The 13,408-nt window shown below is 36.2% G+C and overlaps 1 protein-coding gene across 5 annotated transcripts in view; it reads right to left on the minus strand.

The window, feature by feature from the left end:
• Positions 1 to 4,700: 4,700 nt before the first annotated feature.
• Positions 4,701 to 13,408, minus strand: part of SERPINI1 (serpin family I member 1) — a 99,705-nt gene continuing 90,997 nt past the window's right edge. For all 5 annotated transcript variants that reach the window (XM_055127128.1, XM_055127130.1, XM_055127127.1 and 2 more), the window contains 3 exons: positions 7,326 to 7,412; positions 5,780 to 5,869; positions 4,701 to 5,028 (listed from right to left, as the gene is read on the minus strand). In XM_055127128.1, the coding sequence (XP_054983103.1) occupies positions 4,952 to 5,028; positions 5,780 to 5,869; positions 7,326 to 7,412 (254 nt within the window). In that variant the 3' untranslated portion in view covers positions 4,701 to 4,951. The remainder of the gene's footprint in view (positions 5,029 to 5,779; positions 5,870 to 7,325; positions 7,413 to 13,408) is intronic.

Raw genomic sequence — 13,408 nt, forward strand, 5'->3', positions numbered from 1 at the left:
TGACACTAATAAAACAAAGTAAAAATATCAAGTAAAGCTAGAGTAAAATACAATTTTCATGAACTGAAAGATGTAATATTCTTAATTTTTCTAAAATTGTTTCATAGACTTAATGTATTCTCATAAAATGAATTCTTATAGATTTTGTACAGTGTAGATATACACAGCAAATTCTAAAATGCATTTAGAAATCTTAAGGAGCTAGAAGACCTCCAGAGCCTAGCCACAGACATGCTCAAGGGCTCTCTCCACATGAGCCTCATGCATGAAGGTACCAGCAGAGAACCCAGGTGTGTGGGACTCGGGGCTGAGACCTCCAAGGCTACTCGGATCAGGACTGGGCCTCCTCCGCCCAGATTTCCCATTTCCCAGTAGCTAGATGGTCACACCCAGGGACTGCCCCCCTGGTGCCGTGGAATCCCATCAACGGCCAGCATCCAGAAACTTAAAAGAGAGCAGCTGGAAGCGCACGGCCACACAATATCTTATAGCCTTCTTCTCCCTCTGAGAGAACCTGGCAAACTACTGAGAGTTTCCTGTCCACATGGGAGAGCCTCGAAAGGTACCCATGGTGTATTAATATGCAAAAACCAGTAACAAACTGGGTCTCATTCCCCTGACCCGGAAAGAGTCTCCAATGCGGCATCATTGGGAAGGATGAGTAGAGAGAGGCTTCTAAAATCTCAGGGGTAGGACGAATGGAGACGATACTGAAACCACTTGAGAAATTCGATGATCAATGGGATGATGATGATCATGATGATGATGATGAAGGAGCTAGAAGAGTCAAGGTAATTTTGAAAAGCAAAGGAAAAACACTCAATTAACTATTTGAAGATTATTCTAAAACTATGGTAATAAAGATAGGATAGACACATAGATTCATATGATGAAATAACTGAGAATAAGTCTGAAAATTAATTTTTTTCAATTCCTATGACATTTCAGTAGGAATTGACTAATCTTTTCAATCATTTTTATAATATAACTAGATATCTGTATGTCAAATAAGCTATACCCTATACCTTATTCAAAACTTCACTGGAAATGAGTCATATACTTAAATATAAAACATAATAAAACTATTAAGGGAAATCAGGTGAAAATCTTCATGACTTTAGGCAAAACTTTGATATGGCACCACAAACAATATAACAAAAATTAACAAATTTTATTTTTTGTAATAAAAATGCTTACTAAATAAAAATCAGTGGTAACATTAAGAAGACAAACTGCAAACTGGGTGAAAATATATGCAAGTCATAGGCTGACAAACTCTTGTGTATGATGTAAAACTTCACTCATCTAAAACAAGAGGCCAAAGACTAAAAAATGATTGCCAAATAAGACATTCAAATTAAAAACAAGCAAATGATGATAGTCAACTCTGGGAAAGAAAATAAAATAGAACAGTTAAGGAATATGATTTTTAACAATAATTATACACATAACCATACTAGCAGGCTAAAACCAATAAGCCGAAGACTGACAACACTGGCACGGACATGGGTCCCTGAGAACGTTCATACATTACTGACTGGAGTCCAAAAGTGGGACAGTCACTGTCGGGCAACATTTCAACAGCTTCTTGAGAAATTAATAAAGTTATTACATGAGCCAAACAATTCCAATATTGTATTTTCATTGAATTTTTCTTAAAAGTTTCAATAGGGTAGGTACATACATGTATATGAATGTTTATAACAGCATTATTCACAATTGTCAACAATTAGAAATAGCATTATTTTATCAGTTAAAAATAACATTCTTTTAATAATGTTAAAATGAATAAACAAATTGTGACACATTTATGCAATAAATCACTGCAAACCAATAGAGAGGAATAAACTACAGATGTTTCATCTCTTAGATGGCTTTCTGGAGCGTTACTTTTGAATAGAACAATATCTCAAAAGTTAATGGCAATTACATAACACCCTGAAAAAAGACAAAACCATAGTGATAGAAATTAGAAAAGTAGTTGCAAGCCAAGATAGAATATGGTTATTAAGGAGTGGAAAGAGAGTTTTAGGGGTAAGGATATATATGTATCTTGTTTGTAGTATTTTTTTTCAGGAATCTACACAGATTTTAAAACTCATGTATGTCTAGGGAATAAGTCAATAGCTTGAAACACCTACCTTGCAAACATAAGGTCGTAAATACAATCTCTGGTACCACCACATGTGCAATCCTTGGAGCTAACCTCTTTGAGACTGACAATAATGCAGTTTGTGATTTCTGGCCACAGGTGGTTTCTGTCCAAAACACCTCACAACCATCTGTGTATCCACCACAACTAAAGGTGTGTGACCATAACCTTCACATCATGAGCACCCCCAAAAGATGTTTGAGAATCATGACCAGGAAGTAAAACCCCAAAAGAGCATCACTGTGTGTACTTCAGGGATCCCTGTACACATTACAATGAGAATGTGTCTGAGTATAATTAAAAAGCTCAGACTCTGTCAGGCACATGTTTGAGCACCACAATTATGAGTGCAGCCCTTGGTGAGTATCAAAATAGGTTATACAAATAAATGCAGCTTGTGTGCTATCCCCACAAGTACCACCATAAAAGTGCATAAGCTCTGCAGTTAGGTGTATGGGAAATCTAGTCCTGGATTAGCCCATGTGCTAGCTCTCTATACCCAAAAAACCACATCTTCATAAAAGTTGGCACTGAATTACACTGAATGTATAATTTACGCTCACTTAAATTATAATTTTATTTTTGCTTTCTTAGATGTTCTGTTTCATATTAAACAAGAAATAATTCATACTGCTTAGTTGTCCTGTGTTTCATTATTTTACTAGAAATGATACTAGATGTAATAACTACTAAATGAATACTGAGCTGGCAAAAAAAATTGTTCTTGAAATGCTGAAGGGTTTATAAAAATAAAACAGTGAACAAAGTATTTTTATACTTAGAAATCTGGAGCTCATCTCATTGGTGGGAATCCTGTAGCAAATTAATGTCTTGATATATCTGACATGTATAATACATAACTGTATACCACACATATATGATAGTAGGAACCTCATATATTTCTCAACCTATTTCTCACATTAGAAATATGTGTGCTCTATATGTGCATACATAGTAAATAAACAGTATACCTGTATCCCTTGTTTTGGTAATATTTGTGGTTCAGAGTAACCCAGAAAACATAAATACTTATTTTAATACTTTTTCTGTTTTAGTTTAGTTTTGTTTTGTTTTAAACCATTCACAGTCATTTTCAGGGCTTATTCCCAGATCTGTGCTCAGGGATCATACCTAGTAGTGTTCAGGGGAACATATGTGGTGCCAGAGACCAATTATGGATTAGCTGAGTACAAAGTAGGCACCTTACTCGCTGTACTATCTCCACAGACCACCCATTTTCATTTTAAATAGTTTTTCCCTTAGAGTTTAGAATTTTGTAGGCCTAGGGTTAGCCTTGGTTTTCCAAACCATAACTTCCTCTAACAATTAAAGTTAATGATGTATCAATTCCGTTAATAGCTCCAAATCACAGCAAAACCCCTAATCCACAGAAAATAATATGCAATCTATATTGGCTACATTTCGATACATCTCTACTGTTCTCTAAAACCATTAATCATAGAATGAAAGTTGTGGCATTAAATGGGCCTGGTTCCATTCTTGATAAATATCATTATTATCATTATTATTATTATTTGCCTGAAAGAATAACATTATTTCAGCCAAAGACAGCAAAGTAACTTACTGGAAACTTTAGAAAACTGATAACTGCTCCCCTTGGAATCAACTGCTTCATGTATTAGAAACTAAGACCAAAATATCCTTCAAAGTACTAATTTAACTCTCCAGCGGTCTCAAACACAAAAGAATCCGGGAGCCATCAGGAAACCAAGCAGAGAAGCAAGGAACATGATAACCCAATTACAGACACTCAGATTCAAAATGGAAAAACCTCCCACACAGAACAAAGTAGCACACATCTGTGGGCAGCATTTAGTTTGTGACATCTCAGCTTTTGGTAGCTACATTTGCATTGTTCTTCTAGTTAACCATGCCAAAGGGCTGAGTTTTATTATTAATTTGCTCATCTGTCTCATTTGGGGATTTGGGGGAGTTTGCTTGAGTTTGGATTTTACTTGCAGCAGAAAAAATATAATAGACCTGGAATCAACATCAGACTTACAACACCAAGTGGAATGTTAAGGACACAGTAAATAGGCAACTGCTATAATCTATGGATTTTCATGGTCTGATGATGAGGAGGATGATACATTCAGCTTGTATTATTATTTATTTATATTTTCTCACTTTTTTATGTTGTTTTTACTCCATACCCGTGCCCTCAGGGATGCGCAGGGTTACTCCTGAGTGCGTGTAGTGTGCTTAGGGATCACTCCTGGCAGTGTTAGGGGCAATAAGCAGTACCAGGGTTTGAAACTGAGTCAGATGCGTGTGGCTTACCTGCTACATCTCTTCAGCCCAACATTCTTTTCTTTTCTATGGTGCTATACAACAGCCTTATATAAATGACAATTAGAACTTTTGCAACTTACCTGTATTCATCTCATTTGTTATTATTATGTATAAGTGCACAATACTTTTTATTTTGGTGCTTTGATTCTGCATACTTATGAAACATTTAAGATATCTAGAAACCTCCTTTCACTAGAGGTATATTTTACAGCTTCTAAAATGAAAAACAGGGATATTTAAGTATTCAATATGTACTTTTATTTTAAATATCAGCACAACAAACACAATGACATAACAGGACCACTATCACCTCAATAATACTGTTAACATTCCAGGACAAGTTAGCTAGTCATTTACATACATTTTTTAAATCTGGAGCTACTTTAAATATGATCTAAAGATATAATGTAAAACACAAGTCTTAAATAAATACTGGTTGCAAACATAATGTGCTTAGTTGTCTTTCTTGTTAGTAAATGAAATGTTTTAAAGTTCCTCAAAATCATGTCCACTTGAGTTCATTGTCTCAGGATGCATGACTCGCCCCATGAATAGAATTGTACCTGTATTGGATTGGAAGTGAACAATAAAAGGAGTGAGCAAAAAAATAGGCTTATAATTAACAATGTGTTTAAAAGTTAAAATATGGGGGCCCAGAGAGATAGCACAGGAGTAAGGCTCTTGATTTGCATGACGCTAACCTACGTTCTATCCCCTAGGAATAAATTCTGAGCACAGAATAAGGAATAAGCCTTAAAATACATTTGGGTGAAGTCCCACCACCCCCTACCCCCAAAATCCAGAAGTTAAATATATAGTATTTTCATTTAAAAAATTATTTTGAAGGGCTAGAGAGTTGGGGAGCTTCAAGAGCTGGTTCCATACCAGCTGGGAGCCCGGCACTGCATGCCACACTACCAATCCCTGGCCTGATGAGCAGCCTGACTTATAACTAGGTTCAAGGATCACTGAACCATCTGGCCTCATTGATCAGGAGCCCCCTACCCCTGCAGAACAGTCATTTGAACATTAGGAATAACCTGACTAATGTGGATAATTTGTTCTCACTATTTTTTACTATTTATTCATTTATTTATTATTTATTTATTTATTTTGGACCACACCCAGCAGTGCTCCAGGCTTATGCCTACTGGGGCTCAGGACACTATATGGGGTGCCGGGGGTCAAACCCTGTTCAGCAGCATACAAGGCAAGACCTTTAGCTGCTGTACTGTATCTCCTGCACCACTTACTTTTTAAAACCTATTTCTCTTGGGTCTACATAATGAAATTCTGTTCTCCTAATGGATTTACCTGTTTTCCTGATCCTGATAAGAAAAAAAAATGGATGGTCGACAATAACTTGAGGGTACAGTACCGCCATCCTACTGATTGCAATCATTCCTACAATGCAGAGAGAGAGAGTAATTACATGCCTGAGGAAGTGCAAGGACTGATGAGTAATTCCTCCAACTCATCTATGTTTAATGCAAAGGCAGAAAATTACAGCAAACTAGATTTTAAAGACTTAAGGAGTTAAAAACTGTAAATATGTTAATATTTCTATTTGTTATTTGAACAAATACGCCATCACACACTACAGTTTCCTTTCTCTACCTCACCAAAATACTATGACAATTCATTTTGCCTATTCAAAATTCTTAATTTTAGAAAATATTTGTCTTTTTTTTTTACTAAAATAACCTTTGAGTTAAGGGAAGGAAGAATTTTTTAAAAAATAAACAATTAAAAATACACCCAAAATAAAAACTTAAGGCCATTTCTTAATAATTTTAAATCACTATATCTTTTGTATGAAATGGGTATTTTTACACAGCAAGTTTATAGGGTTCTTACTAGTTGCAAGAATAGCAGTGATTAAAGGAAAGACAGACCGGTGACAGAAGAGATGGCGTTCCCTACAGCTGGGAAACAGTTCATACTTGCTTAGAGTGACTCATTCTCAGGAAAAGGTCAAGATTAAATTATGTAAGATTTCAAGCTTTCTTGTTGACCCCTGAGAATATTCTATTTCCTTCTAAAAAAAAACAATTTTAACTTGATGATATCCCTTAAAATTAGATAGAACATGTGCAGACATAATTATGTTACCATTTAAATTTGGAGGAAGAGACTGGGGGGAGACTAATTTTATCAAACTGTTATGATAGTTGTTAACTCTGATACTGAGAAAAATCCAAAAATATAAAAGTAGGAAAAGAAAAGCAACAGAAAAATCATTCTCACTTAACTGGGGAGTTCAGACCTCACAAAATGATCAAGGCTGTTTAGCATGTTGCTTTGGACGTATGACTTTGTAAAAAAAAAACAATAATTATTTAAAATTACTGTTTTATTAACATTATTTCTTTAATGTGTACTTTGCAAAGTTGTATACTCTTGTTTGCTTTTTCAAAAAGAATTAAACTTTTCATGAACAAAATTTAAAACTGTCTTAAGAACTAACTGCCTTAATTACCTGTTAGTAATTAACTTAGTTAATTACTAACAGGTAATTAAGTAGAAAAAATATTTAAATGGATAAGGAAAATACTTAAAATATTTAAATAGCCTCATAGCAGGATAATCTATTCTATGGAGCTGCCAATATTATCCACCTCTCATTAGACAGAAAACAGAAGGAGGTTTCTATGCATCAGGCACTGAGTGAGTGACCGAATGCTTCATGGCTTAGAAAATTCGAAATGGTTCAGTATTAGCCTGACTTCTTAGAGCAGAACCAGAACAGTCAGGTGTTTATCTTGCTTCTGAAAACAACAACTAACACCCCTTGACTTCCCCTCATTACCTTAAAAATACAAATCTAGAAAAGGTGAGATTTTAGAAAACAGCTTAGCACCTGAGGTGGCAGCAGCTTCTGAGCCTTCTTCATTAACCTCGATGAAAGACTTGTGAATTGCTTTGGAAAGGAAAATCTCTTTGCTATCTGCAAAACAGAAACAAGAGAAGCACTCACTCAGTATTAGAGATGGGGGAACATTTTACATCAGTTATTCTGATCTGAGGAATATCTTGTCATAAGATATTGAGACAAAACATAAGAGATAACCGTGTGAGATTACATATATGATTTGAGAGAACCACTGAAGATGTTTTCAAAGTGGTCTTCCTTTTATGTTATTTTGTAAATTTCCCCACTCTATTTAGTGCCACAAAATCCGGAAACTTGACACTATTTTAACAATGACTTAATATTAGTTCATAATTCAAGATAGAACCATATTAAATGTTTAAAACCTACTTTAAAATTTAAAAACACAAAATATAAAGGTAGGAATCCAGATATAATTCTGAATAAGAAATGTCAAAGAGCTAATTACAGTGATAATGTAATTATACTTGGCAAAGATAAATAAAATAGATTTTTAATTTACAAAAATGTGAATACATTTTTAAGGTTACTTTCCATGCCAAGTAAATGATTTACTAAGCATTAAAAAGTATGCTTTAACCGGCATTGGCGTGGATGTGGGAAGAAAGGGACTCTCCTTCACTGTTGGTGGGAATGCTGACTGATTCAGCTCTTTTGAAAAACAATAAAGACAATTCTCAAAAAGTTAGAAATTGAACTTCCATTTTACCCAGCAATACCACTCCTGGGAATATATCCCAGAAGGAAAAAAGGTATAGTAGAAATGACATCTGCATTTCTATGTTCATTGTAGCACTGTTTACAATAGCCATAATCTGGAAAACACTGGAGTGATTAAAGGAACTTTGGTACATCTATACAATGGAATACTATGCAGCTGTCAGAAAAGATGAAGTCATAAAATTTGCATATAAGTGGATCAACATGGAAAGTATCATGTTGAGTGAAATGAGTGAGAAAGAAAGAGACAGACATAGAAAGATTGCACTCGTGGACTATAAAGTAGCAGAGAGGTACGAGCTTGCAATGATGCAACTTCTGGCAGACATTTCTCTGGACTTAGTTACTAAAATACTAAAATACAGAAATCCAAAACCACATGGCCGTTATTGTGGCCGCTTGACCTCTTATCTCTTTATTCTCAGCAATGGAAAACATATTATCAAATGCTTCCTTTTCAGCAGATCTGACTTTGGGCGGGGGAAACTCCAAACAATAATAGTGAGTTTTTTGTTGAAATATTGAATGTAATCAAAGTGAAGAGAAAGTAAAGTGAAATTTATCAGCTACACAGGCGGGGTGGGGGGCTGGGGGGTGGGGGGTCAGGGGGAGGTATACTGTGATTCTTGATGGTGGAATATGTGCACAGGTGAAGGGATGGATTTTCGAGCATTGTATAACTGAGACTTAATCCTGAAAGCTTTGTAACTTTCCACATGGTGATTCAATAAAAAAAAAAAAAAATTAAAAAAAAATGCTTTATCCTAATGTAAAGGGAATTAACATTTTCAGCATTAGGGGGGCTTTTTGTTTTGTTTTGAACTCTTTCTATTTATGCTTATTTTAAGTTAATAGCTATTATAAACTGGATTATAATTTCTCAAAATTCATATATTGAACTCAATCCCTACGACTTCACAACGTGAACTTATTGGAAATAGTATTAAAAATTGGTTATCAGGGTCGGTCTTGAAAATTCAACACGGTTGATACCCTTATGAAAAAAAATTTGGACACAGGCATGAAGGTCATGATAAGATTTTTTGGAATGAAAATACCATTAAATAAATGAACTTCGAATAGCAGGTAACTCTCAGGGTATGCAGGGTCTCAACTAATCAGGTGATGTTCCGAATAGAGAAAAACGGACCTCTAAGCAAAAAGAAATTCTGACCTGTGACTTTGGAGACAACTGAAACTCCTCCCTGGGTCTCCAGCTTGCCAGTTCTCTGCAGATTTTATATTCCAAAGTCTCCAAAATCCACTAAGCCTGTTACTTAAAAGGAACCTCTCTCTTATTCTGTGCACACAATCATACACATACAGACACATGTACCTTTTATTATATTCTTCTCTGGTGAACCATTATAATACAATATGTGAAGACACAGGGAAGAGACAGATCTCTATAAGTCAAGGAGGTAAGTTCAGGAAACAAAACAAGATAAAAACCAGCGCCGAGATGCCTTGGTCTTGTACTTTTAATCCACAGAACTGTGAGAAAACACCTATTATTAAGCCACTCCATCCATGGTGCTTTGTTGTGGAAGGTCTGGCAAACTATACAATAACTTTCAGTTTTGCGATTCCAAAGTATCCATGTGATGGAATAAGCAAATAAACACCCCAGATAAGAAAATATAGTGAACAAGACACAGAATTTCCAAAATTTTACCCTTCTTTTCTTCAACTGTAAGTCTGAGTCAAATTTAAGATAAATAACTCTGCTGTCAATGCCAAGCATCATTCCACAAAACACAATTGATTTTTTTTTTTTGAGAATGATTAATAAGACTTTGTAAGTAACAAAATCCCACTACACAGCACATGTTTTTATTTTAGGATTTTCAAAAACAAATAATTCTCTTACATACACAGAAAATTATTTTTACCAATATTTTTGGTACATCTGTCACAGAGCATCTTTAGATTCTGAATAGCTTTAAGAAAACTAATAGAGCCATTCTGAATATATTTTTAATGAAGATATTACCTCCTCAGCTAATATACATAAGCACACTGTATTATGAAATAATTTTTCATATTATGACACTTATTTTTAGAATGTATTTTATGAAGAGAAAATTGAAAGTAATAACATTTTTACTTTAAACATTTGTGTATAGGAGCCGAAGAGACAGTACAGCAAGTAAGGTGCTTGCCTTGAACCTGGCCTGGGTTTGGTCCCCTGATCCCTCAGTGTTCACTGAGCCTGGAAGAGTAATTCCCTCAGAGGTCAGAGCAGAGCCAGGTGTGGCCTCAAACACCAAAAACAAACAAACCATTAAACAACAGTATTTTTTTTTAAAAAAATCCTAGTTTCTAACAGTGTTCACCTTCTAATGAGTGTTCACCTTGCTATCTCAGCCCTCTTAAAAATTCCATGGAGAGATCACAAAGACCGAATGATATTTCAGTCAATTCAACTTACACTGTGAAAACTGCCACAAGAAGCCCAAGAACCTAATTTTCCAATTGCTCTGGGTATGGAAATATCCTCTCTTCAACTCCTACATGCAGCCTCTGCCCAAAGCTTTCCTTCTAGCCTTCTCTCATTGCACACACTCTCATTTACCTACATAAAATAGTGAGAGAAATACTGGGAAACAGTTGATTACAGATCAACAAAACAAGAATATTGAGGGTTCTTCCCCAAAAGCTAGTTTTATAAAAAATAATAAAACAGAATCATGAAATAGAAAAAGATGTCGAGAAAATAAATAATATTAAAACTGGAAAAGAACATATCTAAAATACAGTTAATTTTTTAAAATACAAAAATCATACTGTTGGGGGAAAAAGCAGAAAGATTCAACAGGTAGGATGTTCAATCCCTGGCACCACAAATGGTCCCCTGAGCTGTGATAAGAGTAACTCCTGATGATTACATTAAACTAAAGAAACTTCTGCACTTCAAAAGAAACAGTGACCAAACACAGATAAAGCCCACTGAATGAGAAAAATTATTACCCAATACCTATCAGATAAAGGGCTAATATCCAGGATATACAAGAAATTAGTAGAACTGTACAAGAAAATAACCTTCAACCCCATCAAAAAATGGGGAGAAGAAATGAACAGAAACTTTCTCAAAAAAAGAAATACAAATAGCCAAAAGGCACATGAAAAAATGCTCTATATCACTAATCATCAGGGAGATGCAAATCAAAAGAACAATGAGATATCATCTCACACTACAGAATCTGGCACACATCCAAAGAACAAGAACAACCGGTGTTGGCGTGGATGTGGGGAGAAAGGGACTCTCTTTTATCATTGGTGGGAATGCTGACTGGTCCAGCCCTTCTGGAAAACAATATGGGAATTCCTCAAAAAACTAGAAATTGAGTTTCCATATGCCCCAGCAATACCACTTCTGGGAATATATCCCAAGGGTGCAAAAAAGCACAGTAGAAATGACATCTGCACCTGTAGGTTCATTGCAGCACTGTTCACAATAGCCAGAATCTGGAAACACATGAGTGTCCTAGAACAGATAACTAGTTAAAGAAACTTTGGTACATCTGCACAATGGAATATTATGCAGCTTTTAGGAAAGATGAAGTCATGAAATTTGCTTATAAGTGGATGGACATGTATAATCATCGGTGATGAGGAAAACCTCTCGGGTCTCTCTCACCGCCTGCATTCAGTGGTCTCAGGCCACTTTCCCACCTGGACAGCTGATGCCATGAGCAGACAAAGGAGGAAATGAGGGCCAGGCTGGTCGGTGTCAGTTGCTGTTTATTCCATTCTCCCCATGCACCTGCTCCAATCTCACTAAGCCCCTCATTCCCGTCTCCTGTCTCCCTCACTCATCTCTCCGCACTCCCACTACCACCTTGGTCTCTCTCTTGTCTCACCAACTTCCAACCTTGGTGGTAGCAAACACACACTCAGGTCAGGTAGCACAATGAACATATCAAAGCCCTTCCTGATCACCAATCAGGCTCAAGGGCAAAATACCACTTAGGGGTTTTTCTCTTTTCCTTAGTCCAATAACTTAATTAACATCTTAATTAACATCCTAATTCTACTTCTTAATATTAATTATTTTGTATGGATACAGAGATACATTAAGCTTATAGGGTGGCTCTCTTGAGGACATTTTGTTATAGATCTCAGACTACAGTGCTCAGGCCAGATTAATCTTTCCTAACCCTAGCAGGATGGATCCTAATCTAGTTACTTTTTGATCATGAGAGAATTTGTCAATGACCATGCTCTTAACTTATAGCTAGGTATTATGGCTCTTTGGCCTGGCCCATTTCGATGCCAGGTAGCTCATACCTTGCCCTGGGTCCATCCAGTCCCTCGCTGGGGCCCTGCTTTTGGGGTGCTAGGAAGTAAGGACAACTAAGGCTTACGTCGAGAGAACAGATGCCCAGGAGTGAATACTATTTGGAGCCAATTAACTCCCAAGTTACAAAAGCATAGAATTAACCATCTTCCTGTGTCTGTACAAAAAGGACATTGCTTTGAATCAATTATGCAAAGGACTTAAAGAGAAGAGAAAAGCAATATTTACAAGTTAACAGAGTATGATTACGACATAAAGGTGACTGACCTGTTGGGGAAGCAGAGCACAAAGAAAAAGTTTACAGATAAACACAGAGGAATGGGAGCACTGGGATGGGAGCACCTCAATAAACATAAGATCCCTGTGGCAAGGCAGAAAGGACAAACCAATGTTATCCTACAGACATGGAGAGTATCATGCTAAGTGAAATGAGTTAGAACTAGAGGGACAGACATAGAATGACTGTACTCATCTGTGGAATATAAAATAACATAATATGAGACTGAAACCTAAGGACAAACATTGGATTGTCTTGCCACAGGGAGCTTATGTTTATGGTAACTCCCATCAGAGTAGACACAAGGGCCAGGAAGATAGTTCCAAAATTGGAACCTGTCTGATGAGCTGGGGAAGAAGGCAGCTGGAATAGAAGAGGGATCACTAAGTCAATAATAGTTGGAATGGGAGATGTTTGCTGAAAGTAGATAAAGGACCAAGCTTGATGGTATTTAGTATCTGTATTGCAAACTGTAGGATAACATTGGTTCATTCTTTTGCCTTCCTTTCTCCCTTGCCTCAGAAAGCTTATGTTTATTGTTTTACACCCATAACAGTGCTCCTGAGGCATTCCCATTCCTCTGTGTTTAACTTCTCCTTTGTGTTGTTTCCCCCTACCTGCTAATCACCTATATCCCCAAATCAGACCCTGTAACTTGTAAGGTCAGATACTTCTAAGGACTCTGGACTTTGCATTTGTAAGTGAAATACTGCTTTTCTCTTTCCCTTATGTCCTTTGCATAGTTTAGTTTAG

This window comes from Sorex araneus, chromosome 2 (genome assembly GCF_027595985.1).
Source record: "Sorex araneus isolate mSorAra2 chromosome 2, mSorAra2.pri, whole genome shotgun sequence".
Taxonomy (NCBI): domain Eukaryota; kingdom Metazoa; phylum Chordata; class Mammalia; order Eulipotyphla; family Soricidae; genus Sorex; species Sorex araneus.